The sequence below is a fragment of the Eschscholzia californica genome, unplaced genomic scaffold (assembly GCF_041429995.1).
Source record: "Eschscholzia californica isolate CP2 unplaced genomic scaffold, dmEscCali1.0.p SCAF_3, whole genome shotgun sequence".
Classification (NCBI taxonomy): Eukaryota; Viridiplantae; Streptophyta; class Magnoliopsida; order Ranunculales; family Papaveraceae; genus Eschscholzia; species Eschscholzia californica.
The window spans coordinates 63356179-63380186 of NW_028238420.1; the positions used below are offsets into that span (position 1 = coordinate 63356179).

General features: G+C 35.0%; 2 protein-coding genes and 1 non-coding gene across 4 annotated transcripts; all 3 read right to left on the bottom strand.

The window, feature by feature from the left end:
- Positions 1 to 12192: 12192 nt before the first annotated feature.
- LOC147553148 (small nucleolar RNA snoR128) lies at positions 12193 to 12292 on the bottom strand. The gene has a single exon (XR_015239076.1). It is a non-coding gene; the product is annotated as a small nucleolar RNA snoR128 (small nucleolar RNA).
- Positions 12293 to 12805: 513 nt separating this feature from the next.
- LOC147553149 (Cystathionine beta-synthase (CBS) protein) lies at positions 12806 to 16836 on the bottom strand. 2 transcript variants are annotated; one of them, XM_086667175.1, is made up of 6 exons: positions 16486 to 16836; positions 16202 to 16388; positions 14839 to 15281; positions 14013 to 14279; positions 13756 to 13928; positions 12806 to 13301 (listed from the first exon to the last, which is right to left on the bottom strand). In XM_086667175.1, exons 2-6 carry the CDS (start codon positions 16371 to 16373, stop codon positions 13022 to 13024), a joined length of 1335 nt encoding a protein of 444 aa, XP_086523301.1. In that variant the 5' UTR covers positions 16374 to 16388; positions 16486 to 16836; the 3' UTR covers positions 12806 to 13021. The 2 variants fall into 2 exon arrangements, with proteins under 2 accessions (XP_086523301.1, XP_086523302.1); XM_086667176.1 differs by having other exon boundaries at positions 16202 to 16384; positions 16486 to 16571.
- Positions 16837 to 17529: 693 nt separating this feature from the next.
- Positions 17530 to 22188, bottom strand: LOC147553150 (plant cysteine oxidase 1-like). The gene is made up of 5 exons (XM_086667177.1): positions 21452 to 22188; positions 19875 to 19993; positions 19629 to 19791; positions 18651 to 18869; positions 17530 to 18000 (listed from the first exon to the last, which is right to left on the bottom strand). Exons 1-5 carry the CDS (start codon positions 21672 to 21674, stop codon positions 17864 to 17866), a joined length of 861 nt encoding a protein of 286 aa, XP_086523303.1. The 5' UTR covers positions 21675 to 22188; the 3' UTR covers positions 17530 to 17863.
- Between the last annotated feature and the right edge of the window lie 1820 nt (positions 22189 to 24008).

Genomic DNA, 24008 nt, shown 5'->3' on the forward strand with positions numbered 1-24008 from the left:
AGAGAGTTGAGAGAGAGAGAGAGATATTGTAGAGAGAGAAAGATTGAATTAAAGTTTGTAAAATCCATTATCATCTTCTTCTTCTTCTTCTTTCTTTATCATCACTCGGTTATAAACATTAGAGAGTGTTCATAGTTTGTTTAGAGAGAGAAAGAAACAGTATAGAAAGAGAAATAAAGAGAAAACAGAGAAGGAGAAGAAAAACCAGGGAAGGAAAATTATTTTCTCACCTGGAAATCGTTTCCGGGAAGATGAGAAAATAATTTTCCCTAAGGGTCTGTTTGGCAGAATCTTGGGAAAACAGAAGGAAAATCTTTCCCTAAGGCCCTGTTTGGTTTGGAAATAGCGAAAAAGTTAAGTTTTCTTCCATTCTCTTTTATTATTCATATTTATTCAAATCTCGATCATGATTAGCTAAGACTCTCCGTCTAGGGTTTTACGATGAAACCCATTTTTGATCTTTTAGAGATATACTTTTTATTGATTAACTCTTGATTAATGCTTCATAGTTTAATTCGTTTTAGTTTGATAAATAGATTTTCTTTTCACTATTTATACTTTTCGATTTGATGCATCGTGCTTATGTTAAATCATTTGACGGTTCATACTTATTAATTGATAAATAGTAGTTTAGAGATTTATTTATTTAAAATAAAATGATTACATTGTTATGTTTTATTCGGTTTTAACGAAAACATCTCCCGGAATTAGGATAGTTCATTATCCGAAATTCTGAGTTATAAAAAAAGAGAATTAATTAGATAATTTATTTGCTCTAAAGGTAATTTTATGTGGTGAATTCCTAAAACCTAGACTCCTCCCCATTTGAGTTCCTTGTATCATAGATTGTTTTATTATTTTGTCCGTTATTTTATCACCAAAACCAAAACCATTTTCAAAACCGTCTTACTTCCAAGTCTTAGAATAGGTTTCACTTAGTCTCTGAGGAACGAACCGGTCTTACCGGAACTATTACTTGACGCCCGTATACTTGCGGGTGGTGACCTATTTAGGAAACTTTTTAGGCCCATCAAGTTCAATAGGATTAGAGTTGAATTCACTAAGTACTTCTTCTTGAGGTGGATCAGGTATAATGGGATTATGTGAAGAATGAAGAGAAGGGTCATGAGAGTCTGAGGTTGCAGTAGAAGGAGAGAATGGAAGTACTTGATCATCTAGAGAATATGTAGAATGGTAGGATGGATTTGATGTATCCACATTTGAGGGAAGTGAAGGAAGCTGAAAAATTTGATAGGTGGAAGTGGTAGTTGTGTCTGACTTAGGTTTGGGTAATGGCTTACTTGTAGCATAAGGGAATGTGAATTCATCAAAAATCACATGTCTTGAGACATATTCCCTTCCTGACTCAATGTCAAGACACTTGTATCCCTTATGTGTGGGACTGTACCCAATGAACACACATTTAGATGACTTAGGACTCAGCTTATCCTTCTTAGTATTTCCCAAATAAGGGTAACAAAGTGATCCAAATACCTTGATCATCTCATAAGCAGGTATTTTATCAAAAAGTAGTTCATAAGGAGTTTTATAGGAAAGAAGCTTACTTGGGGTTCTGTTTATGATGTAAGTAGCAGCTGCATAGGCATGAAACAAAAATTCTTTGGGCATAGATGCTTGAAACAATAATGTATTCCCCACAGAAGTAATTTGTCTATTTTTTCTTTCAGCCCTACCATTTTGTTCAGGGGTGTATGGGCAGGAACTCCTGAAAACAATCCCACACTTAGTGAGATGAGCATGGAACTCTCCTTTGCTAAGTTCTGGTGCTCCATCACTTTGAAAGTATTTTATTGGTAGTGAGAAGAGCCTTTCATTTTGTGTTTGAAAATGCTCAAAACACTTGAGACTCTCTGACCTAACCTTCATAGGATATATCCAAAAGAATCTACTGTAGTCATCAAGGAAGAGAATGTAGTATCTCACTCCAGTCTTTGTAGTGACTGGGGCTGGTCCCCAAATGTCACAGTGAATTAGCTGAAGAGGAGCTGATGATGAGCTACTAGATATGTGAAAGGGAAGTCTCTGGCTTTTCCCTAACTGACAAGATGAGCAAACATCCTTAAAGTTCTTAGATGTAATCTTGATTTTCTTTTCTCTTTCTAAGAGCAGAATTACCTCTTGAGAAGCATGTCCTAGTCTGTTATGCCAAGTCTCAGCAGTCCCTCTTGCTAAACAAGCTACTTCATTATCTTCTTTGGGTGAGACATAAGGATCCATCTGAAAGTCAATGCTATATAGATTATTCACCATTGGTCCTTCTCCTAAGACATCTTTGGACCATAAATCTCTAATAAGAAATCCCCAAGGAAGGAACTCCACACTACAGAAGTTCTCTTTAGTGAACTTTGAGATAGACAGAAGGTTCTTCTGTATTTGTGGGACATGAAGTACTTTCTTAAGGTGGAAAGTGTTTGGACCAGTAGCTAAGTTTGCTTGGCCTGTGCTAACAATGTCTAGGCACTTGCCATCCCCAATCATAACTCCATTAGTACCTTGATAAGGAGTAATGGATTGCAAATTCTCTTGAGTGTGTGTCATGTGGCTGGTTGCTCCTGTATCAGCTATCCACTTTTTATCTTTTGTACTCAAGGACAAATAACTCTTCTCATCCTTTAAAACCTCAATTTCTTGTTCTGCCCCAAAATGGGCTTGTTCCTCTTCTTCTTCTTGTGAATTTGAGTTATCTTCCTCCTCTTCTTCATCTTCATCAATCTCTTGAAGATGTAAGTTAGCAAAATTTCTTGTGGCTGATCTTGAATTCTCAGAGGAGAAATCTTTAAATCTTAACCTGCATTGTCTAGCTGTGTGACCCCACTTGTAACATATCCCACAAGGAACTGTGGTGAAATCAAAGAAGGCATTTCTTGGCTGAGAAGGAGCTCTCATATTCGACCTAAATGATGGTTTTTGACCATTTTCAGGACTTTGGGTCTGGTTTGCAAACCTCATAGGTGATGATCTAGTGTTATTTCTGTTTTGAAATTTCTTAACAAAGTATGACTCACTTGGATCCTCATTTGTTTCTTGCTCCTTCAACCATTGTTCATGATGGATTAACCTACTCCTAAGTTCACCAAAACTAAATACACCATCTCTATTCTGAATAGTGACAACAAATTGGGAGTATTCTTTCCCTAGGCCTTGAAGAGCTATCCTAGTTAACTCAGAATCACTAACCTTGTCATTAACTGCTACAAGGGAGTCAGCCAAATTTTTGATCTTGCTCAAGAATTCAGAAATAGAAGACGACCCTTTATTTAAGTTTTGGAGTTTATTTCTTAGGGAAGATTTTTGAGCTTCAAATTCTTGAAGAAAGACCATTTCCAAATAACACCAAATCTCTCTTGAGGTCTTTAACCCTAAAATGTCAGAAGCAATTGAATGGGTAATGGTTGCTTTTATGCAAGACTTAACGAAACTATCTGTTTTCCTCCATTGAAGATAAGCTGGATTTACCACTTCTCTTCCATCCTCTACAACTAACTGAGAGGGTTCACTCAAGGTGCCATCAATGTAGCACACTAAATCGTTTCCAATCAGGGCATTCTCTACCTGATCTTTCCAAACCAGAAAATTTGTTCCATCTAATCTAGCAGATATTAAATTTGTGAGATTTGGATTATAGGTTACCTGGTTTTGATTTGGATTCATCTTTCAATGGTTGAAGTTTGATTTGCTCAATAGTTGAAGAAGAAGACTGTATCTCTGATTCCTTGATGACAGAAGATCAGCTTCCTTTGTTGTTTCTTGATTTCAATCTTTCTTGAAAATCGATTTCTAGGGTTTCTTTATGGCTCTGATACCATGAAAAACTAAGTTTCTTGAAGAACAATTCGATTACTTCTCAACTTAACTGATTAGTTTCGATTACAAAGATCTCTTTATATATCAGAGGTTTAGAGAGAGAGAGAGATAATCGATCTTAACTAATTCTTAACTAACACTAACTAACAATTAACACTAAACAATATAACACTATTCGCAGACACTTTCGGCTGCCTATTGACAATAATGTGGGCGCTTCATATTAAGAGTATGGGCGCGCATAACACGTACGACCGTTAATTCAGTTAGGTTGATCTTCTTCATCCACAAGGTGTTCGACCAAATGCTTAGTGAGTGGCTCTCTCTTACAGGAACAACACACGCGTCCGGGAGCATGGAGGTTAAGTTGCTACGGGCTACACAGAAGCATTAGATTGAGAAGGACGCTCAGCAACCGTTAGATCTTCATAACGCGGCAGGGAACGGATGAGATTAAAAGGTGGATATGGGACTACGGAAAATGTTGCAACGCGCTTCACTGGATCGTGCTCGATGGCCCCACTTCGCTGTTGCGCGGGTATACAGGACTTAGATGAAATGGCCTCCAGAATTAGCCACGTGTTCAGCGCAATACCGCATGCCAGAACGTCTACCGAAAGTGTCCCACTTGGTCAACAACATTTGACCCAACTTTGACTTTGGCTAATTCCTTCGTCCAGACTCCGATTTGACTTTCGTTTTCTCCTACGGACTCGTCTCGACCTCTACTTTTCAACCACTCACTGACCTTGGCCAAATTACCAGAATGTCCTTGACTCCGAATGACCAAAATGCCCTTCATGCATCTTTTCCTCGTTTTTAACCGTTTTTCACACCTAACTCTGCAAAAGACACCTAATCAAGAAAACCAACCATTTTATTATAATAAAGACTCGAGACCGACTAACTTGACTAAATTAAACGACTTAGAGGAGACATTTTCATGACCCATCAAACATCCCCAAACTTAGATTTTGCTAGTCCTCGAGCAAAACAAAATAAAAGAAAAACATAACCGATTTATGATGTTAATGTTAAATCCTTGTTTTACTAATTCATTATCTTCGATTATGTTATGTTTGTATCCATGTATTATTTTATTTTTCATTAGATTTAGGTTACAAACCTTGATGTTTAGAACATCTCTTGATATCAGATCCGGTAACGATACCATATTTGATCTACAGAAGATTAAGTACGTTTTTTTGGAACAGAATGTAAACGATTTCCGTACGTTTTTTGTAACAAAATGTAGACGATGTGTAATTTACATGAAAGTGTGTGCATTTATTGAACATCACATATTTGTACCAAAGAAGATTCCTTACGATGTTATTGTAACAGAATGTAAACAATGTATATGGTGCAAAAAATTATATGTACTTTATTGCGCTTTATACATTTGAACCACTAAAGATTTCGTACAATTATACAGTAACAGAATGTAAACATTGTGTAATGTTCCAAAAATTATATGTAATTTATTGCACATTATACATATTTTTTCACATAACAGTGACCTTGTGATTCAAACTAAAGTTTTGTTTGCCTCCCAACAAATTATGAAGTTTAACAAACAGTATGCATAATTTACTCCATTATACATGTCGTTTCTAGTAAATTATATGTTTTGTTGACAAATGTATATATTTTTCTTTTTGTAGTTTTGCTGTTACTTATGAAATTTCCTACAGAATCATCCAATCTAATTATCTAAGTAAGACCACAAAACCAAAATATGATGGCCGGGATAAAATCTTTACTAAAGTTGGTTAGTTATTTTCTGCTGATGGAAAACCATTTCGATATGCTCTTCGACAATATAATATAAATGCAGAGCATGATTTCTAATTCATCAAAATTCATTCAAAACATGTAACTGATGTTTGTCTTGTTCAAGACTGCAAATGGAGAGTACATGGAAGAATACCATTTCTGAACTAGAGAAGTTTTTGTACGTTTTTTTGTAATAGAATGTAAACGATGTGTAATTTAAAAGAAATTATGTGTAATTTATTAAACATGACACATATACAGTTGATAAATTACGGTATATACATGACAAATGATGGTTTCCTCGTCATAAACAACACGTAATTTACGAACTTGTTTCATAATTTGTATTCGATGTGTGGTTATGTATGAGTAAAAACGAAAACAAATGCTGTTGTAATGTTCCCAGAAAAATATACTTTTTCCAAATCTGAAAGTTAAGTGAGAGAAAGTGATATATACGTTTTGTATATTAACCCCCAAATCACCCTAAATTGATCCTAGAAAATCTACTTTTTCTAAATCTGAAAGTTAAGTGAGAGAAAATTGATTTGAATTGAAAAAAAATTACATAGTAAGAGAGAGAAAAATGATTTAGTTTCCAAATCTGTAAAGAAGAGATAGAAAATTGATTTGCGAATATCCGTTTTGGGGTTTTAGGGTTCTGATTTCGTTTCCAAAACCGTTTCGAAGAGAGAGAAAATAGATGATTTCGTTTCCTTTTTAAAACCAAAAATCACGGTAGAAATTGCCGTTTGAAATTTCGTCTAACCCCACATTAATAAAATCGCGTAAGTTCAGTTTGGGACATGGACGGTATATTGTTTAATATATTAAGAGTTTTTGGTCGAAATGCAAAAGGACTAAAAACCTATTTTTTTGGAATATTGGACCTTAAACTCTTTTTCAACATTATTTTGGGCCTTATACCCATGGACCCATAATTATATTTGATTAATTGAAGATGGCAATTGAAACACATCTTTTTTTAAAACAAATTAAAATACATATTAAAAGTATAAAATATTGTTATATTTCTAAGGGTACTCTGTTTTTAATAAAAAAAAACGATCCTTACAAAATTTCTTTTCTTTTTGAATTGTTCAGCAGATAAAAATTTCCTTCCACTTGGTAAATCCTTCACCTCTTTAACAGATAAAAGGTCAAATGTCCACATCGATTTCTTCTTCTTTTGTGTTGGAAGAACCACATTGACTTCAAGATACCAATATCTCATATATATGAGAAATACTTCTCGATAAAAAGTCAAACATCAACTCTTAGCACTAATTATACTAGATTTTTTTTTTCAACGCACCACTCAATTAGGATCTCAAAATGATGTGGTATCATTTACAGAGCCGTGACTGGGAACTTAAGAGCTCCGTGCAAAATTTGTTTGGGGCCCCTTATATAACCAAATGTAAGGATTTACATGAAAAATAAGGAAAAGTTCAAAATAATTCGAGACTGTAAGAGGATAAAAATCATTTATTAATCAACTCACAATGTATTTTCAAAAGGTGCAGTGACAACTATATTTTAAATTTTTCGCTGTGTATACTTTTTGAAGCAAAATCATCAATCAAACCTTCCCAATCAATTTTGTCTAGGATTCGACTTTTTGTTTCTTTATTACTCCTAAAAAAATACAAGCATAAAAAAATTTTGTGTCAAAAAGTTATCAACGAACTATAAGATGAAATAAGTTGAACATCATTTCTTAGTTAATGCTTAATAATTAATTACTATAGATAATTCAAAAATAATAAAAGATTGTGGGCCCCGTGAGGTGGAGGGCCAGGGCTAACACCTTGTCTGCCCTCCCTTAAACTCGACTTTGATCATTTAATGTTGAGATATCTCAAGAAGAAACTCAATATTTAAGTTTTCTTTTTAATATCTCAAATGTCTTGGAGTCTTGGTTAACCCACTTTATATTTTAACCAATAGGAAGTTTTTCTTCATGTTTAATTTATTTTTATTGAACGTTTAAAAAATATATTTTTATTGAATCAATGAATGACATGTGTATCAAGTAGAGTTCTTTTTGAGATCTCTATTGGAGACATACAAAGTTTAAAGAAACTTAATATAGTCAAGTAGGAAAAAAATCTTAATCGAGACTTGACACATAAGACTAATTGACTTTCTTTTTAAGTTTTGAATTGGAGATGCTCTAAGGACCGACCATCCAACTGTATACATGTTTTTTTTTTATAGAAAATAGTTGTTTGGATCAAAATTATGCATAATAACTAAAAAATCAAGCATATTTTTTTATTTACTAAAAGTTGTCACAATATGATGAGTAACAATACATAAAGTTTAAAATAATATAAGTAATTAAGAATCATGTCATTTTCTATTTTTTCCTTCCAAAATATCCTTATTCACTAAAACTCACTTTCTTTCTCTAAATAAAGCTAGAAATTTCTAGGACTTGATTGCCTCTTCTTCTTCTGATGCAGAGAGATTTTCAGAAGGTCTTCAAAGAATATTAGATATTAGGTGTTTAGTTATTTTAGTAGTTTTCTATCTTTTTAGTAGAGAATATTTAGTTTTATCAGTTTTATATTTTTAAGAAACTTTCTAGGTTTTAGATTCAAGTATTTTATTTTGGAAGTTGTTATTAGAAGTTGATTAGATTTAGGAAACTAGTATTTTATTTATTAGAAGTTGTTAATAGAGTCTGTTTAGGTTTAGGAAAACTCTAATGCTATATAAAGGGGATTCAGTAGTTGTTATCAGGGCGAGGTATAATCTTCCACCTTAGAGGTCAAGGGTTCGAGGCACAAGCTGAACAATTGAAAAAAAAAAATCAAGTTTGATAAATAAAATTTAGTATTTCAGTTTAATCTTATTAGTTTTGGTTCTACAAGTTTTAAGACGGAGATCTAAAGGTTTTTTCTAGGTTTTAAAAGTTTTAGACGAAGATTTAATTTTTTTTCGGAATTTTCCGCTGCGTCAGTTGGTATCAGGGCGAGGATTCACCTAGTTCGATAACACCTACGCGAATATCACTTTAGAACACATCAACGGATTTGCCAAAGATTCATCTAAAGTTGGTTAATAAAAAATCCACATTATTATTCTATTACCAATTTTGTTATCAACAATATGAAGAAATTTTATCATGGTAACAATCTTTCAATGCAAGTGCACCAACATAGATGTTATAATAAATACAAGATGAAGGCAGAAATACCAATCCTTGATGGATATTTCCCTATTTAAGGAAGAACACAACAATTTCAACATTATGTTAACAATTCAGGAGATGAAGGTACTAATTTCCCAACTCAAGTGTACCCACGCAGAGATTATGATGAGTACAAGATCAATGAAGAGATACCAATCTTTGATGGGTATTTACCTATAGAAGACTTTCTTGATCGGCTAAATAAGGTCGAACGACAAGTCAATATGTCGACTACTATTCTCAATGAACAGATAGTTAAAATTAATGCTTGTAGACTTAAAGGGTGTGCCGCAGATTGGTAGGATCAATTACAACATCTAAGAATGAGACAAGAAAAGACACCCATCATGAATTGATCGTCTATGAAAGAGAACTTGAGGGAGAGGTTCTTACCTCCTAAATATCAGCAACCACTTGGACAAGATATACCAGAACTGCAGACAAGGTTGCGTTCAGTGAGTGAGTACTATGAAGAGTTTTCAAGATTGGCTCAAAGAAACAATATGGAACTATTTATGCAAGCATAAATGATCTCAGGGATTAACTCCAAAGAAGTACGACAAGCACATGCATTCTTAATTTGAATGAAACTCTAGACTGTAACATACTATTTGGATGGAACATCCTGCAAACAAATCGCACTTTTGGTGGCTTGTCCGGGTAGTCCTCCGTAAATTGAAGTACCAACTCAAACGTACCTGAAGGGTGGAAAATGGGAGTTCAAAACAGTTGACGCTATGAACCACAATAAAAATATGTGATATGAATGCCACATGCTATTATTAGCCGAAATGCTTTCACTCTGAAAGGGTTGTTAGCATGAAGAAAGCAAACCACATAAAATACTTAAATACATCATTCGAACACATAATGATGCAGGCGCATACGGGTCAAGGCTGCAAACCCATGCGCCCTTGCCCTAGTCGGCCACGTTAGTGGTCCTAGTTAGTTTAGGATTAGGAAATTACCTTATATTGGTATTTCTATTATTTAAGAGTTTCTATTTTTTAAGTATCTTTAATATTTAGGAATCCTAGTTTGAGTCTATCTAGGAAAGTCTATTATCCTATAAAAGGAGGTCTAGTCTATTTTGATATTCAGATTGAAGAGAAAAACCATTAAAGTTAATTAAGTTTTAGTTTATTTATCGTTTTCTTTACAGTTCTTCGTTTATTTTATTGTTCTTTATTTTAATTCCGCTGCGTCTACATCACATAATCTACCGGCAAAATGATGAAGCTAATCAGCCACGCAAATTAACATCCTCTTCTAAGATGAAGCTTTGGTTCAGGACTTGCTTCCATTGCAAGGAGTATCATCTGAGCTACAATGAGACATATTGTTATCAGTACATTAAATAACTATGGCATATCAAAACACACAAAAACCGTAAGCAAATAGAAGGTCTACTCTTTCTGCAACTTTACGAAATATAACAGCGTTCGAAAGAATCATATTATTGTCCTGGGATGCCCCGCCTATTCCAGCAGGCAGAAGTGAACATCCTCAGAGCCTATGCTTCAATAAAAGTAAACCAGAAAAGCATCAATTTGCTTCTTTAACTAGATACACAAATAAGTGAAATAGGCCAATTTATCAGTAAATAAGGTTATGGGAAGTGGAATGCGGTCGTTGGGAGCAGGATCATGTACCCTTGGAATAATTTAGTGCAAAGACTAGATGAGATTTTTCATCCAAGTGAAAAGACTAGATACGTTGCTCAGCTAACCGCTCAGTATCAACATGGTCTCCACCATAGTTGATTTCACATCAAGCACACATACATGTATGTAAATGCCCTCGAGGAGTTTAGCTTCATCATTGCAACACTTCCCAATACAGGATAATAACATTCTTTGTAATGCACCAGGAAACAAAATTATATTTAGGAAAAACGATACATAATCGAAACAATGACTAATGGTATATTTGCCACACATTCAACCCATTTTTTGTACGAATAACCACAACTTGGGAAACACTTTGAAGTCTGAATGATCTAAATATATCGCCATTCTAACTTCCACTTGAGGATGCAAAACAAGTTACAGATAAATACAACATTGCATCAGAAATGCTTCAGCCTCAGGAATATATTAATTTGAAGCACACCAAAAATACATTTGTAGGAACGAAAAAATTAACAAGAATACAAAAAACATTATCCATGACAAACAATTCCAAGATATCATCCCAACACCTATAACAATATAGCACAGTAATATTGCTTGACCATTCATGATCAACATGGAAATCTCCATATGATATATCACATCAAACAAGGAGTCAAATTTCGGTTCCAACGGAATTATGGAAATTTCGGTCGATCCAAAAGTGGAAACGTTTCGGTTAGTGTGGAAATTTTACAATATTGCGGGAATGATAGAAATATGACGCAATTGTGTATAACAAGTCTCTTTAACCATAAACATGTCCATTAGAGGGCTAACCTGCAACAACTTTTGTTAATTATGGGGCTAATCTACAATAAACTGTCCATTAGAGGACAAATCTGGAATAAACAATTAATTAAAGGGCTAATATGCATATATGTTAGTTCAGGGGCTAAAATTAAACCAAAAGTAAAATCAGGAGGTTACTTTAAGAAAATTAACTTTTGATTTAGTAATAGTATAGGTTAAAGAATGAAAACTTAAAAAAAGAACCAAACGTAAATCTTGATTTACCTACTTAGTAACAAAATAAGGCCACTGTTTTGAGGAAAGCTGAAAAGTTTTCGGAGAAGACGGTGAAAAACAAAAAAAATTAAACCAAACACACCTTTTAAATGTCGCGAGAAAAAAGTCGTCGGCCGGATGTTGCCGGCGACTTCATCATCTTCTCTCTCTCTCTCTTCTCTTTTGTTTCTCTCTCTTCTCTCTTTTGTTTCTCTCACTTCTCCCTCTCTTCTCTCTCTCTTCTCTTGTTCTCTCTTTCTTCTCATTGTCTCTTGTTTTCTCTATCTTCTCATTGTCTGGAAACCAGACGAGCTCTGATGAAGGGGCTCCTCCCCTTCGCCGGAGATAGAGAGGAGAAAAAAAATTTGTCGCCGAAAATGGTGGACTTCGTCGGAAATGGTGAAAGTTGCCGGAGATGGTGGTGATAGGTGAAAGGAAGAAGCTGAAAAAGTATAAGGGGTTGGTTGTTTGGGGTAAAAAGAAAATTTTAATTTTTTTTGTTTCCGCCTGATTCTGACACGAAATAAAGGCTCTTAGGGTCCTAATGGATTATGAGCATTTCCTTTAGAAAAAGATGAAATTATTGAAAGGGGGTAGCAAAAGGATGAGATATTGAGTTTTTTATCAGGATTTTCATCATTCGATGAATTTTTAACAGATAGCAATACCAGTTTATGTATGTTTTTTTTTTTGTTGAAGACCAGTTTATGTATGTTGCTCAGGTAACGGCCGCTCAGGAACAACATGATAATAATGTTGTATCACATCAAGCACATAAAATGCTATCAATGATCTGAAACTTTCATCATTGCAAAGCTTTACACCTAGAAAGATCAAATCTATAACAAAACAGCAGCCATTCTCAACATCAAAGATATTCAATGTATGTTTGCTCAGGAACAACATGGAGTAACCATAAACCATGTTGTATCACATCAAGCACAAAAATGCTTTCAATGAACTGAAGGCTCTCATCCTTGCAACTTTTTGCGTCTAAAGACGAACTAATAACCTAAAAAATAAAGGAACTGATATTTGTAAGCATCAAATTATACATGTTGCTCAATTTAACGCTCAGTATTTTATCGACGGACATTGATCGAATTTATGAAAAAAAATCTACTAAACCAAGTTAAATCATCAAAATTATTACTTGTTCGTCGACGTCGAGTCTTTTTCTCTCTTCTCCATGACCGAACATCCACATTCGATATCAAAATATTTTTTCGATCACCCAGAGCACTACTCCTCTTCAAATTAATTTCTAGCAGGTTGCACATTACACAAGTTTTAAGGTCCAACTTGGCAGGAGGGGAGGGATATTATAGAACAAACATCCAGTATTTCATAGCAATTCAAACTGCGTACTAGTTCAAATTAATGCTAATCAGAATTCTAGTTACAGTCCAAGGAAATGAGAAAGAAAGTTGGAACAAATGAAGGTAAAGGATTTTAAACAACTACGGCAGACGGCAGCCAAAACTCCATGATAAACCAAACCCTAAGCTGAGCCGAATATGCGAGACACAGATAAAACAATGTATCAGTTGCTCAACATTTCTTTAGCAGCATAACCGAAGTAGTTATCGAAGTGATTCGGTGGCTCGAAGATGAAACAAGAAATTACATCTCTAAGAGTGATAACTCCAAGAGCAGAATTATTCTCTCCAGTGACATAAACCCTATGAACCTTCCTAAGAGCAAGTGTTTCAATCACACTCACCAGAGATGTATCAGGTTTGCATGTTATTGGTGGCATTATTCTGCTTGTTTCTTCATTCATTGATGATATTGTGTTAATGAACTCCATCACTGTCAGTTGCCTGCCAGTTTTCAGAAGAAAAGAGTTAGATAAAAACAGAAATTGGGAGCAAAACGAGTTAAAGATGAACACTCGTGTCCGACTATATCCAGCTTACCGACTTAAACGAGCTTGAGTCTACTAAAAATACATATTATAGTAATATAACACAGAATTGATCGATTCAGTATTTAGGGTTCTAAAAATGAAGTCACACAAAATCAGTCTGGCTCGGTTAAACTCAGTTTAGTTCGTCTACTATCGGTTCAACCAGTGCAGCCGATTCTCGCCCGTCCCTTACCTACGGCTAATGGGAAGTCGAGGCATGCCAGATTTTGATCCTTGTGAACGAATGAGCTAGATCAAGTGACTTGCAACCACTAGATAGGCAAGTATTGATAAAATAAATAAAACGAAAATGTACTCGACTATGGTTCTATCAGATATATAGTCTAAATTCTGATCATACTATGTACCTGAAATTGGAAAAGAGCCCGGGTTTAAGCAACAAGAATCGGATATCCCTTATGCTGATATTCCCAATAATCTGCTTGTTGGGGCCTTCTAAAACTGGCAGACCACCAATTCGGTTGTCTTTCATGCGCTTGAAAGCTTCCAGAATTAGTTCGTCGCTCTTGATGCTGATAACCTGACATCATTAAACAAAATGATAGTATCATGAATTATCTTACTAACATAGTAACATGTGTGTGTGTACTGAAACAGAACTAACTTCGTTACTAGGCATGAAAGGAAGGCCGAAGTCAGAAAGTGGGCGTGCTGCAATACAATCAAACCAGTCCCGTCCTTTGCACCGCTCAAGACCCTGTATGACTGCTGATTGTGTAATGAAATTCTTTATAAGAGGACTTCCCGTCTCAATTACGGGTACACTCCTCAACCTATACTTTGAGAGGAGTAACAACACACTCAACATGGAACTATCTGTTGCGACAGGAAGGAAAGGAGCCCAACGGAAAGATTTTGTAATTTGTCCCACCTGAAATATGTAAATTAATAACCTAACCCCTTCAACCAAAGCAAATAACATTTACATAAGGCGACATCTCAAAAGTCGAAATATTCATAACAAGATGCACAAACTTGTATTTTTAATTTTTATGGGTCAAATAAAGAGTATTGTACTGTTGACTAGAAACCCGGAGTAACAGGAAAGAAATCTGATTGAGATGGAAGTTTCATATGCGAGCCCCTTTGGTAGTGCCTGCTTCTTCTTTTTCATTGTCTCAATCTTCGTTCAAATTTGAATAGCATGAATTCAATGGACCCAAAATCAACCAAAATCATCCATTCAGACAAGTCAAACATCATAGCTCGGATAAAAACAAAGTGTCTGAAATCTGGCGCAAGTCAATCGCAACCCCGAGACAGACTTAAGATCTGACTTTAGAAAAAGCTTGCCTTAGTTCCACACTAATGCAGACCTTCTAAACCTTGGAACTAAGCTAGTGAGCCTAGTGATGCCTAAAACAAGAACAATATGTTATATGTCTCACACTGATACAAGTGTTCTCAGAACCATGTAAAAGATATCTTACAGTGGTCGATTTAAAAGGCTCTTCTTGAAGGATAACTTTATAGAAATCTTCTCCTAAGCAACCAGCGGCTGTGGTAGCATCCTTCCCGGCACCTCTATCTGCAGCAATACCACCAGCCACTGCAGCACCAACTGCGGCGACAGTCAAACCAGCAACTGCAATGGGACCAGTTGCACCCAAAGCTGCTGCACCAATAGCACCGACAGCACCGGCACCTACTCCTGCAGCTGCAGCCGAACCTGTTGACAAAGCGACTGCTGCTAATTCTGCATTCTCTAACACCCAAAGTACGATAGCAGAGTAGTCTATGATTCCTAGATATCTATCTCTCCAATCCGAACTAGATTCTGCGTTAGGGTTTCTCACGGGAGCTGACAAAATATTGTACTCTGATAAAATTCTAATTGCATCAGCAACAAGTGTATCGGCTTGAATTTCAATTACTGCAAAAAAAAAACAAGGTTAAAAATCTGAATCATCCATATGATGTTAGAAACAATCATTTGTCGGGATAGGAATTCATCCTATGATAGGATGAAAGATGAAACAGGAAACATGAAAACTCGCCCCTGTATTTGAATATCAATTTTAAGAACAGTCGTAAATAATCAGATAGAAATTCCCTCTTTCAAAACTAAAAAGATATATTCTCCAACCAATGCATTTTTTTATATACTGTTAGCCCGCGACATACTAATTTTCAAACCAAACTTTGATGCATGTAACATGTTCGTAGACAAGTTGTATCACATAAACTATAGTCTACACATAGCGTAACCTAAGTGGACCACATTTTCGATCTATAAGAATGTGTGACTATTAGACTCCTTTTTCATCAAATATCAGCATGGATTAACGGTTCTAATAGGTGACCAAGAACCTCCCACCAAGAACCGGACCACTCTCACCAGAGGAGAGACCCCACCCAATCTAGTTGGGTTTCTAAAGTAAGGTAGATTTTACTTTCCAAGTCAGCTCTGAAATCTAACTTGTGGTCTGATTTTCTCTTTTGAAGGATCAATATATAGGATGGAATAAACACATAAACCTTGGCGGAAACTACTTGAAACATTGACAAACCAACCTGGAAGGCTATGATAACTAGCCTTTACCTATAAATTACATGGAATCAAACAGAATTTTTGTTTTTGTCCGACTCGACGAGGAGTTTCGGTCTTGAGTTGATTTAGGGTTCATTTAAGTCAGACAAGTTAGCCAGCCAAATTGAGACAATGCCATTGAATTGTGTAAATAAGTCAATTACCCTAGTTGTAAAAATGATGAACCCTAAATAACAGATGAGAAACAATAAGGATATATATATATATATAGACAGATTTAGGATGATGAATGAATGAATGACCTTTTCCATTAGGAACAGGAGGGAAAGATGAAACAGGGATCTTCTCAAAAGCAGCAGTTAGGGATTCTTGAAGTGAGTATGGCAACTTCTTTCTTGACTGAATTGTTTCAAAATATGCATCACAACTTGGAATTTTTGAACTCTCCTTTGATGGTGCTTTTGCTTGTGCCATTATATCACTATCTCTCTAAAATCAAAAAAAAATTCACAACCAGATCTCAAATCCAAAAATCATAAACATATTAAAAATTGAAAATGGGTTTTGCATTATCACCAGAACTTACCACCTAGAAATCAAATGAGGAAGATATCTTAACAAAAACAAGGTAATATCTTGATTATCAAATTGTACCTTCTCAGAGGGTTGTCTCTCTCTCTCTCTCTCTCTCTCTCTCTCTCTCTCTCACATTAGCAAATTAGATTATGGGTTTTATAGTGGAGATGGAATTGTGACAAGTGGAGCTCATGCAGGATTGTCATGAAAACGTGGTGTAGCTTAAAAGATGTGAATATTGAAGGAAAAGAGGAAAAAACGCTTCCATGCTAGTACTACAAATCAAAGTCAAATCTTCACTGTTCAACAAAAAAATGTAAAATCTTCACTATCTCTATTTTTGAAGTTTTCTCTTTTTCTTTTTTCTTTTTTTTTTTGAAAGATTTTTGAAGCATTTTTCGTTTTCTCTTCACTATCTCTATTTTTGAAGTCAAATCTTCCATGCTAGTACATACTCCGCTTTTACACTTAGATGAGTTTCACAGGAAGAAAACAACGCCTAACAAGAGAATAGAGTAGCATTTTTCATCCAATCCATTTGCCAAAGCGCACACTGAGTAAGAAACACATTATATACCCACAGTCCCTACCCACAACCAAATTAGGACTGACAGCAACAAAACACCTCAAAAACATTTTGGGGGCGAATAAAAGACTAGGACTACGATACTGTGACAATGTAAATAAATTGATTTAAGGAAATTCAAGTAGAAATTTTGGTGGAAGATTCAAAACATGGACGTTGAAAACGTAATAAGTGCACTATTAACACAAAATAGCATCACCAAACAAATCATTTTTGTATCCACTGTTTTTTGGGATTCACCAAAGAAATTATTTTTACATGACATCAACCAACACCTTATTGGAGTAGAGAAAACTAAAGTAATACATTTTACTGTTGAACTTCACGCAATTTAGTTTGTGTTGTGTACAAAGCAAACATATTCCTACACGTATCTATACATTCACGAAATAATCAATAATTGATACATTTGTGTACGAAGAAAAAACAAATATCGAAAAGAAGAAAAAGCAAATATCCAAAAAAAAAGAATGAAACTTTTTATCTATTTTATATTAAATTTGGACTTTAAACCATAATGTGTTTTTATTTTGGACTAATAGCCCACTGACCCATTCATGTGGACACTTCAGTTCATTTCAACCAATCATAACTAATCAAGACAAAAGATTTGCTGTGGGGGAAAAAAGATAACAGAACTCCAAAATTTACCCTCTTTTGATCCTTTTGGGTGCCATGTACAGATACTGTCCAGTAAAAAAGTAAAGGAAGAAGACTACAGACCAAATGATAACAGCAGCAGCATGAAATGCTAACCAACACAGGCTAGAGAGAGAGAGAGACAGAGAGAGAGAGAGAGAGGTCACTTCTCCACAATTTTAGGGCCTCTATAAGGTGCTCCCACTACAATGAAATTTTCAGCCTTTTCCTTCTCTTCAAGCCATGAGTACCCATCCTTCTCTTCTTCTTCTTCTTTCAAGATTGATTCACCATCCTTACCTGTTATATAGTAGAACCAAAATGAGAGGGTAAAAACATACAACCCACATACAGATTTTCTGCATATATTTTTAGTGGTAACTACATAAATAGTCAGTACTACTTCGAAACACATTTGGTAGCAGTTCCATTCTTCCAAGATAACATGGGTAAGCATATAGAAACCTAAAACATGCATATAGCTGGATGGATCCCAAAAACTAGCTCAAGAGAAACGAACTCACAACCAATGTGGGACTAAACGGACTCACAACCAATGTGGGACTAAACGGACTCACAACCAATGTGGGACTATCCCAACAATGTTTCTCTCGCGCATTGGTTTTCAATTCAATGGACTATCGCACTGAGACTTGCTAATTGAGGTTTGATAGCAGTGTTAGATGGTTTTCGGCCTTTCCCGCCCAAGCTAGCCTAAAAGTGAGACTTTCCCCCATTATGAACTGACCACAGTCAGTTCCACAATCATTGTGGGATTTATCCCAAGTTCCCAACACATTACCCATGGCAAGGATTTGATTCCTTTTTAAATTTTGAACAAGTTATAGATGATTCAAGGACATGATTCCTTTAACTAAGCACCCAAAATACTTATAGCCAAGTCGTGCCCCTAGACGAAAAGAAACCATTTAAGAAGCAGTTTCAAGTACCTGAGAGACTTGTGTATGGGAATTCTTGGTAGTAAGTACAATGTCGGCCTTCAGAATCACAGTAAGGTGGACCCAAAACATCTAGCACCGCACAAGATGTCAAGGCGGTGAAGCAGTGCATGTTGCCTCCATCGGCTGGATACAATATGGATGTGTTGCATGGGGCAGTGAAGACAGAGTCTACCTTAACCTTCGCCAACCGGGATCGAGAGGGCTTGCCTGCAACCATTATAAGGAAGAAAATGAATATGACAACTCTTTTGTTCATAACTTTATAAGAACAAAAACAATAACAAGTTTAGGAATGAGAAATGAAAGTGGAACTGTTAAGCAATGTTCAATTACAGCAATAAATGCATTTTTAAGTCGAAATAATACTCTAGAAAGTAATATATAAGGTGCAACCTGTTGACCTGAATATATTCTCCCAATATTTTATATGATTTAAGAGAATCTTGAGCAAAAAGAATGGATTGGTCTAGAAATGGTAAGGAAATTTTCTTTTTTGAAGATATGAATGAATATTTATAATAGTATAAGACCACCCGACAGATATGGCGAACTCAAACCACCAAACAGACAATCAGAGCAAGCTCAGACTCTACCCACAAATTACAATGTCATATTTTGCTTTTCAATGAAATCGGCACTAGATAGAATCTTTGTCCATTTCCTTCCCCTACTCCATCGGGAGATTTAGTATTTGCCATGAGAAGTCCTACAAAACATAGCTGGCCAGTCTAGACAAAACCGGGTTGACTTCCCACCTCCTACATTTTGCGTTCCTATCTAATTCTCACTTAGTATGAATATCAATGGCATCTATAAGAAGCCGTTTCCTACATTTTCTTTCCCGAAAAACTAGAAGCTTTGAGTGATAGGGTTGCTAAAATGGGTAATCTGGTTTTAGCTGAACCCAGCGTAGACAGTGAATACTGCAAGGGTACACGGAAACATAGCATAGCTAAAAGAACTCACCAAGAGTTGAGTTGAGATTATCTTTCGTGACAGAGGGTACATCAGTTACCCAGTCATATGATTTGATATGCATTGACCCAAAAAGCAGCTTACTGAAAACAGTCATGCTTGGATGATTATGAAGCGGTATGACGGCAGATGCTGGCAAGCAAAAGATCCCCATCTGCAAAAGCCACAAGTAAGATATTTGCAGAAGAGTAAAAATGCTATATCATTTCAAACGCACAACAAGACAATGTTTTATACCGAAAACTTGTCACATTCATAAAGATGAAGGTAAGCAACTGGTGGAGATCCTTTCATATTGATCATCCTAAAATATGGCATGTCCGGGGTCAGGCCAACATCCGCTGGTTTCATGTTATCTACAAATAAGAAAAAATGCTGGTAAGCATCACAGAGGCAACCATGAGAACAAGAAAAGAGAGAAAGAAAGAAACTGAGCAGACCCCACGTGTAGAACCATAAACCAAAAATAGTGCATTTTGTATTCTAACTCTCGCATGCAAATTCAAGAATCTATTATCGATCACAAAAGTTTAGAAGTTTCAGCGTGTTTTTAACTCGGTCTTACTTTAACTAAAAGACTAACATCATGCTAAAACAATATCTAGAGCGCCTTCAGGGAATTGCTGACATCAAGTACGCAGATCATTTCTTTAGCTGCATATAGAAGGCAACAAATCAAGAAAAAAAATATAAAACAGAAGTACAAAATGCTGATAGTTAGCCGAATAGGACAAGACGTGATGGTAGATCTAGTTAATTTAAATACAAGCTCTTGGACATGATCTCTAGACCTCGTATATAATGAGACGCAAAAATATTAGCGGGTAAGAAGATTCTTGTACTTGTATTGGTAAAAATGACAATTCTGCTTTTTGATAAATGACAAAACATAATAACAGAAGAATATCTTTTTTAGTCGTCCAAGTTCAATTGCTTGTGAACGAAAATCTTTCCGAACACGTGTCTCACGAGCTAACAGTTTTTTATCGGTCTCACCACTCACGAGCTAACGGTACAGCACGGATAAAAAATATGTCTTTCAGTTAGTCGGGAGGCATGCTACCGTTAACGGAAACCTGTCGCTTCCGATTATGAGATCCCATCGCCAAACACACAATCTCGGGTTTAAGGTCAACCAAGTTCCATTCCTGATTTAATAATCTAAGAATGTTCTTCATCTTGTTTTTTCTTTCTTCGCCTGAAATGTACCGTTTTGGGGTCACAGCGAATTTCGATAAAACAGAGCCTGGGTCACGGCGAATTTCGATAAAACAGAGCTCTTACTATACAGCGTTAAGAAATCTAATTCACACAAGTAATAAACATCTTCAAACTTTTATGTCCTAAAATTTTCAAAAAATAAAAAACAGGCAGAAATGGAGTTAAAATGTGATAAAACAAAAACATTTTTTCCCTAATTTATATGGGCATTGCTTATTGGCAATCTAGTTATCATAATGGCTATCAAACATGCAAAATTAGAGATCCGAAACCCTTCTTCTTTAATCAGGTTCTTCCTTTTCAGGAAAATCATGAACAAAAAAGATCGTATTGATCGATCTGCGAATTAACTTTCATTGTTATGATTCGACAATACCCAGCTCAGATTAACTGAGACAAAATTAGCTGACAATTCACCAAAACTAGCTCCAACGATCATCGATTCAATTACAAGATCCAACAAATAGATTTATAATTGAAAGATTTAAACAAAAACAAACATTAATTGAAAGAAAAGCATTAAAATTGGTAATAAATCGCATGCCAATTTCAATCAAATGGTGAGATTCATCAGAGAGAGAGAGAGAACGAACCGAGAACCAGCTTGAGCCGTTCTACATCGGCGGGAGGCGGAATATAACCAGGTCCACCATTAGCGAAAACTTCTTTACAAGTCTCAAACAGCTGCTGAACGACACTTACTGTCGATTTCTTCGAACGCCTCTTGTTCTTCTTTGATTTCTTATTACTATTCTCAGTTGACAATTCACTGAATTGTTGCTCTTTTTGTTCGATCAAACCCGCCTCAATCCTCATTCAGACCAAACCCTAAATTACAAATTAACAATTCTGAAATCTAAACCAAAAATTAAGAAATGGGTAATCAACTAAACCTTGAAATTTGCGGAATTAAGAAATGGGTAGGAGAAAAAAAAAAGAAAAAGAAAAAACAGTGAGAGAAAGAGAGAATTTGGGAGCTTTTGAATAAAATAGTTGTGTGGAAGTACAGAGAGAGATAGGAATCAACTTCCCCTGTTTGAAGGTGACGGAGAAATTTGGGGCCTGGGGGGTTAAAAAGGAGACAAATTAGGGTTTGGTGGAATATTAAATTTTGGTTTTGAGAAATGAAAAACCAGGTGCCATGCAAAATCCTTTCCAGTGGGCTACCTAAACCACCCGGATTTCTTAAATTTTATCCATTCCTCTTCCCCACCCTTTGAAAAGTCCTTTTCTTTGACCATCTCTCTCTAAATATTTAGCTTAGGGAATTCATATGACTCTTCTCTCTCTCTCTCCTCTCATAAATTACAGTGATTCTCTCTATCTTCTCATAAATTGTAGTGTTTTTCTCCCATAAACTATAGTGATTTTCTATTAAAAATAAAATAAATTTTGATTTCCTAATAAATATAAAAACAGAACTCAATGGTGGTGGTGGAAAAAAAAAAAAGATGATTTCTTTTTTCAAAATTGTCGCAGGGAGAAGGTATGGGCGGCGATCATAAGGAAAAGGTGGTGTGAAAGCTTTATCGATAGAAAGATGAGAGAAAAATGCGTGATGTGGATATATCTTTACAAAAAACTATTTACAAGGGTGGTTATGAGAAAAGAAATAGTTTTGGAGGTCAAAACTAGTTGTCAGACATTTAGGAGATCAAAAGTATTTTACATATTTACTTTATTTTTTTCGAAAGGAAAATCTAAATAACAAATAAAAATATAGATGTGGTTTCATTTTCAAAATTTTACATACATTTTTTTCTTAGAAAGAAAAAAGTATTTTACATATATACTTTAGCCCTTTTGAATATCATAAATCTAGTGGATTTTCACTAAAGATATCAGAACGATTAACACTTTAGCCACTTCGGAGATTCATAAATTTGATCAGTACTTAACAAAATTATTTAAAAAATGTATGTAAGTCTTATATTTGTAATGTGACATTTAAAACACAATCTAATTAAAAAAAAAAGTGATACAAAATATAAGTATTATTGACCAAATTAAATGTCCTTGATGCATAAATATTAAATTGTTAAGACAACAGATTGAATGTTGGTAATATCATGAGATAATACTCTCTTTCAAATATATTATTTTTAAATCATTATAACTACTCCTAGAAAGAAATAGGAAATTGACCCTTGCTACATTTAAATTTAAAACTTGTGATATTTGAGGTAACATGATAGTCTAATTTAAAAAGAAACCTATTCGTATGAACTCCAACTACTACTACATGATGGCCCACGAGACAAGCGTCGAGCTAGCTGAGCCATAAAATGGGAGCTGGCGCACGTGAGATATGTTTTTTTTTGTTAAAAGGCACGTGAGATATGTTGTCAACAAGAAAACATTAAGCATGATTACATTCTATATTATTGTTCTCACAAAAAAAAAAAACATTAAGCACGATTTTAATTGAAAGCATAGTTTTATTTTTATTTTTATTTCTTTTTGCTGAAAAGATTTAATTTTAATTCAAAACATAGATTATATTGTATTGGAGCACGATAAGAGCAATCTTGGCCTCTTAATTCATTTCTATTTTTTTTTTGTGATCTCCATTGTTTGACCAAATATTTTATATTTGCCAAATCCTATTTTAGTCAATTGAAAGATATAGAGAGAGAAGAAGTGGTGTGAACCCGATTTTTTATTTTTTTTGTTTGCTGAAAAAACCCTAATAAATAAAATTAATAGAAAAATCATACCCACATAAATGGAATCTTTCATATATAATTGTTGTATAAATAGTATCCACAATGATATAGCATATATAACTTCCTTAGCTATAATTTCAAACATTTTGGTGATTGGGATACAAATTGAACCATCAATACTTTGAATTATTTGAATCTTATAGATGAGATAGGAATATGAAGTAACTTTTTTCATGAAAGATGATAAAACAACACTTTGGGTTTTTTTTTCATTTTGAAAAGAAATGGACTTTGGCAAATGGTGCCATAGGGTTACATCCTTACAGGTGTATGAATGAGTGGAGTTTGGTATCAACCGAATTGTTTGTTTGTTAAGATTCCGTTTTGGAACCTCTTCAAAAGCTTTGAAATAAGTACAAAATATGTTGTTGTTTTCTGCATAAAGTTTTTTTTGTGTCCTATAGAGAGATTTAGAGTTAGTTTC

Excerpts from the sequence above, each read along its gene's own strand:
- LOC147553150 (XM_086667177.1), bottom strand. The coding sequence starts at position 21,674 with ATGAGGATTGAGGCGGGTTTGATCGAACAAAAAGAGCAACAATTCAGT. Across the intron at positions 18,870-19,628 it reads TAATCTCAACTCAACTCTTG|GCAAGCCCTCTCGATCCCGG; the intron begins GTGAGTTCTTTT and ends TAATGGTTGCAG. Across the intron at positions 18,001-18,650 it reads CCCATACACAAGTCTCTCAG|GTAAGGATGGTGAATCAATC; the intron begins GTACTTGAAACT and ends ACTATATAACAG.
- LOC147553149 (XM_086667175.1), bottom strand. The coding sequence starts at position 16,373 with ATGGCACAAGCAAAAGCACCATCAAAGGAGAGTTCAAAAATTCCAAGT. Across the intron at positions 14,280-14,838 it reads AGCCTTTTAAATCGACCACT|GTGGGACAAATTACAAAATC; the intron begins GTAAGATATCTT and ends TACATATTTCAG. Across the intron at positions 13,302-13,755 it reads GGGCTCTTTTCCAATTTCAG|GCAACTGACAGTGATGGAGT; the intron begins GTACATAGTATG and ends GAAAACTGGCAG.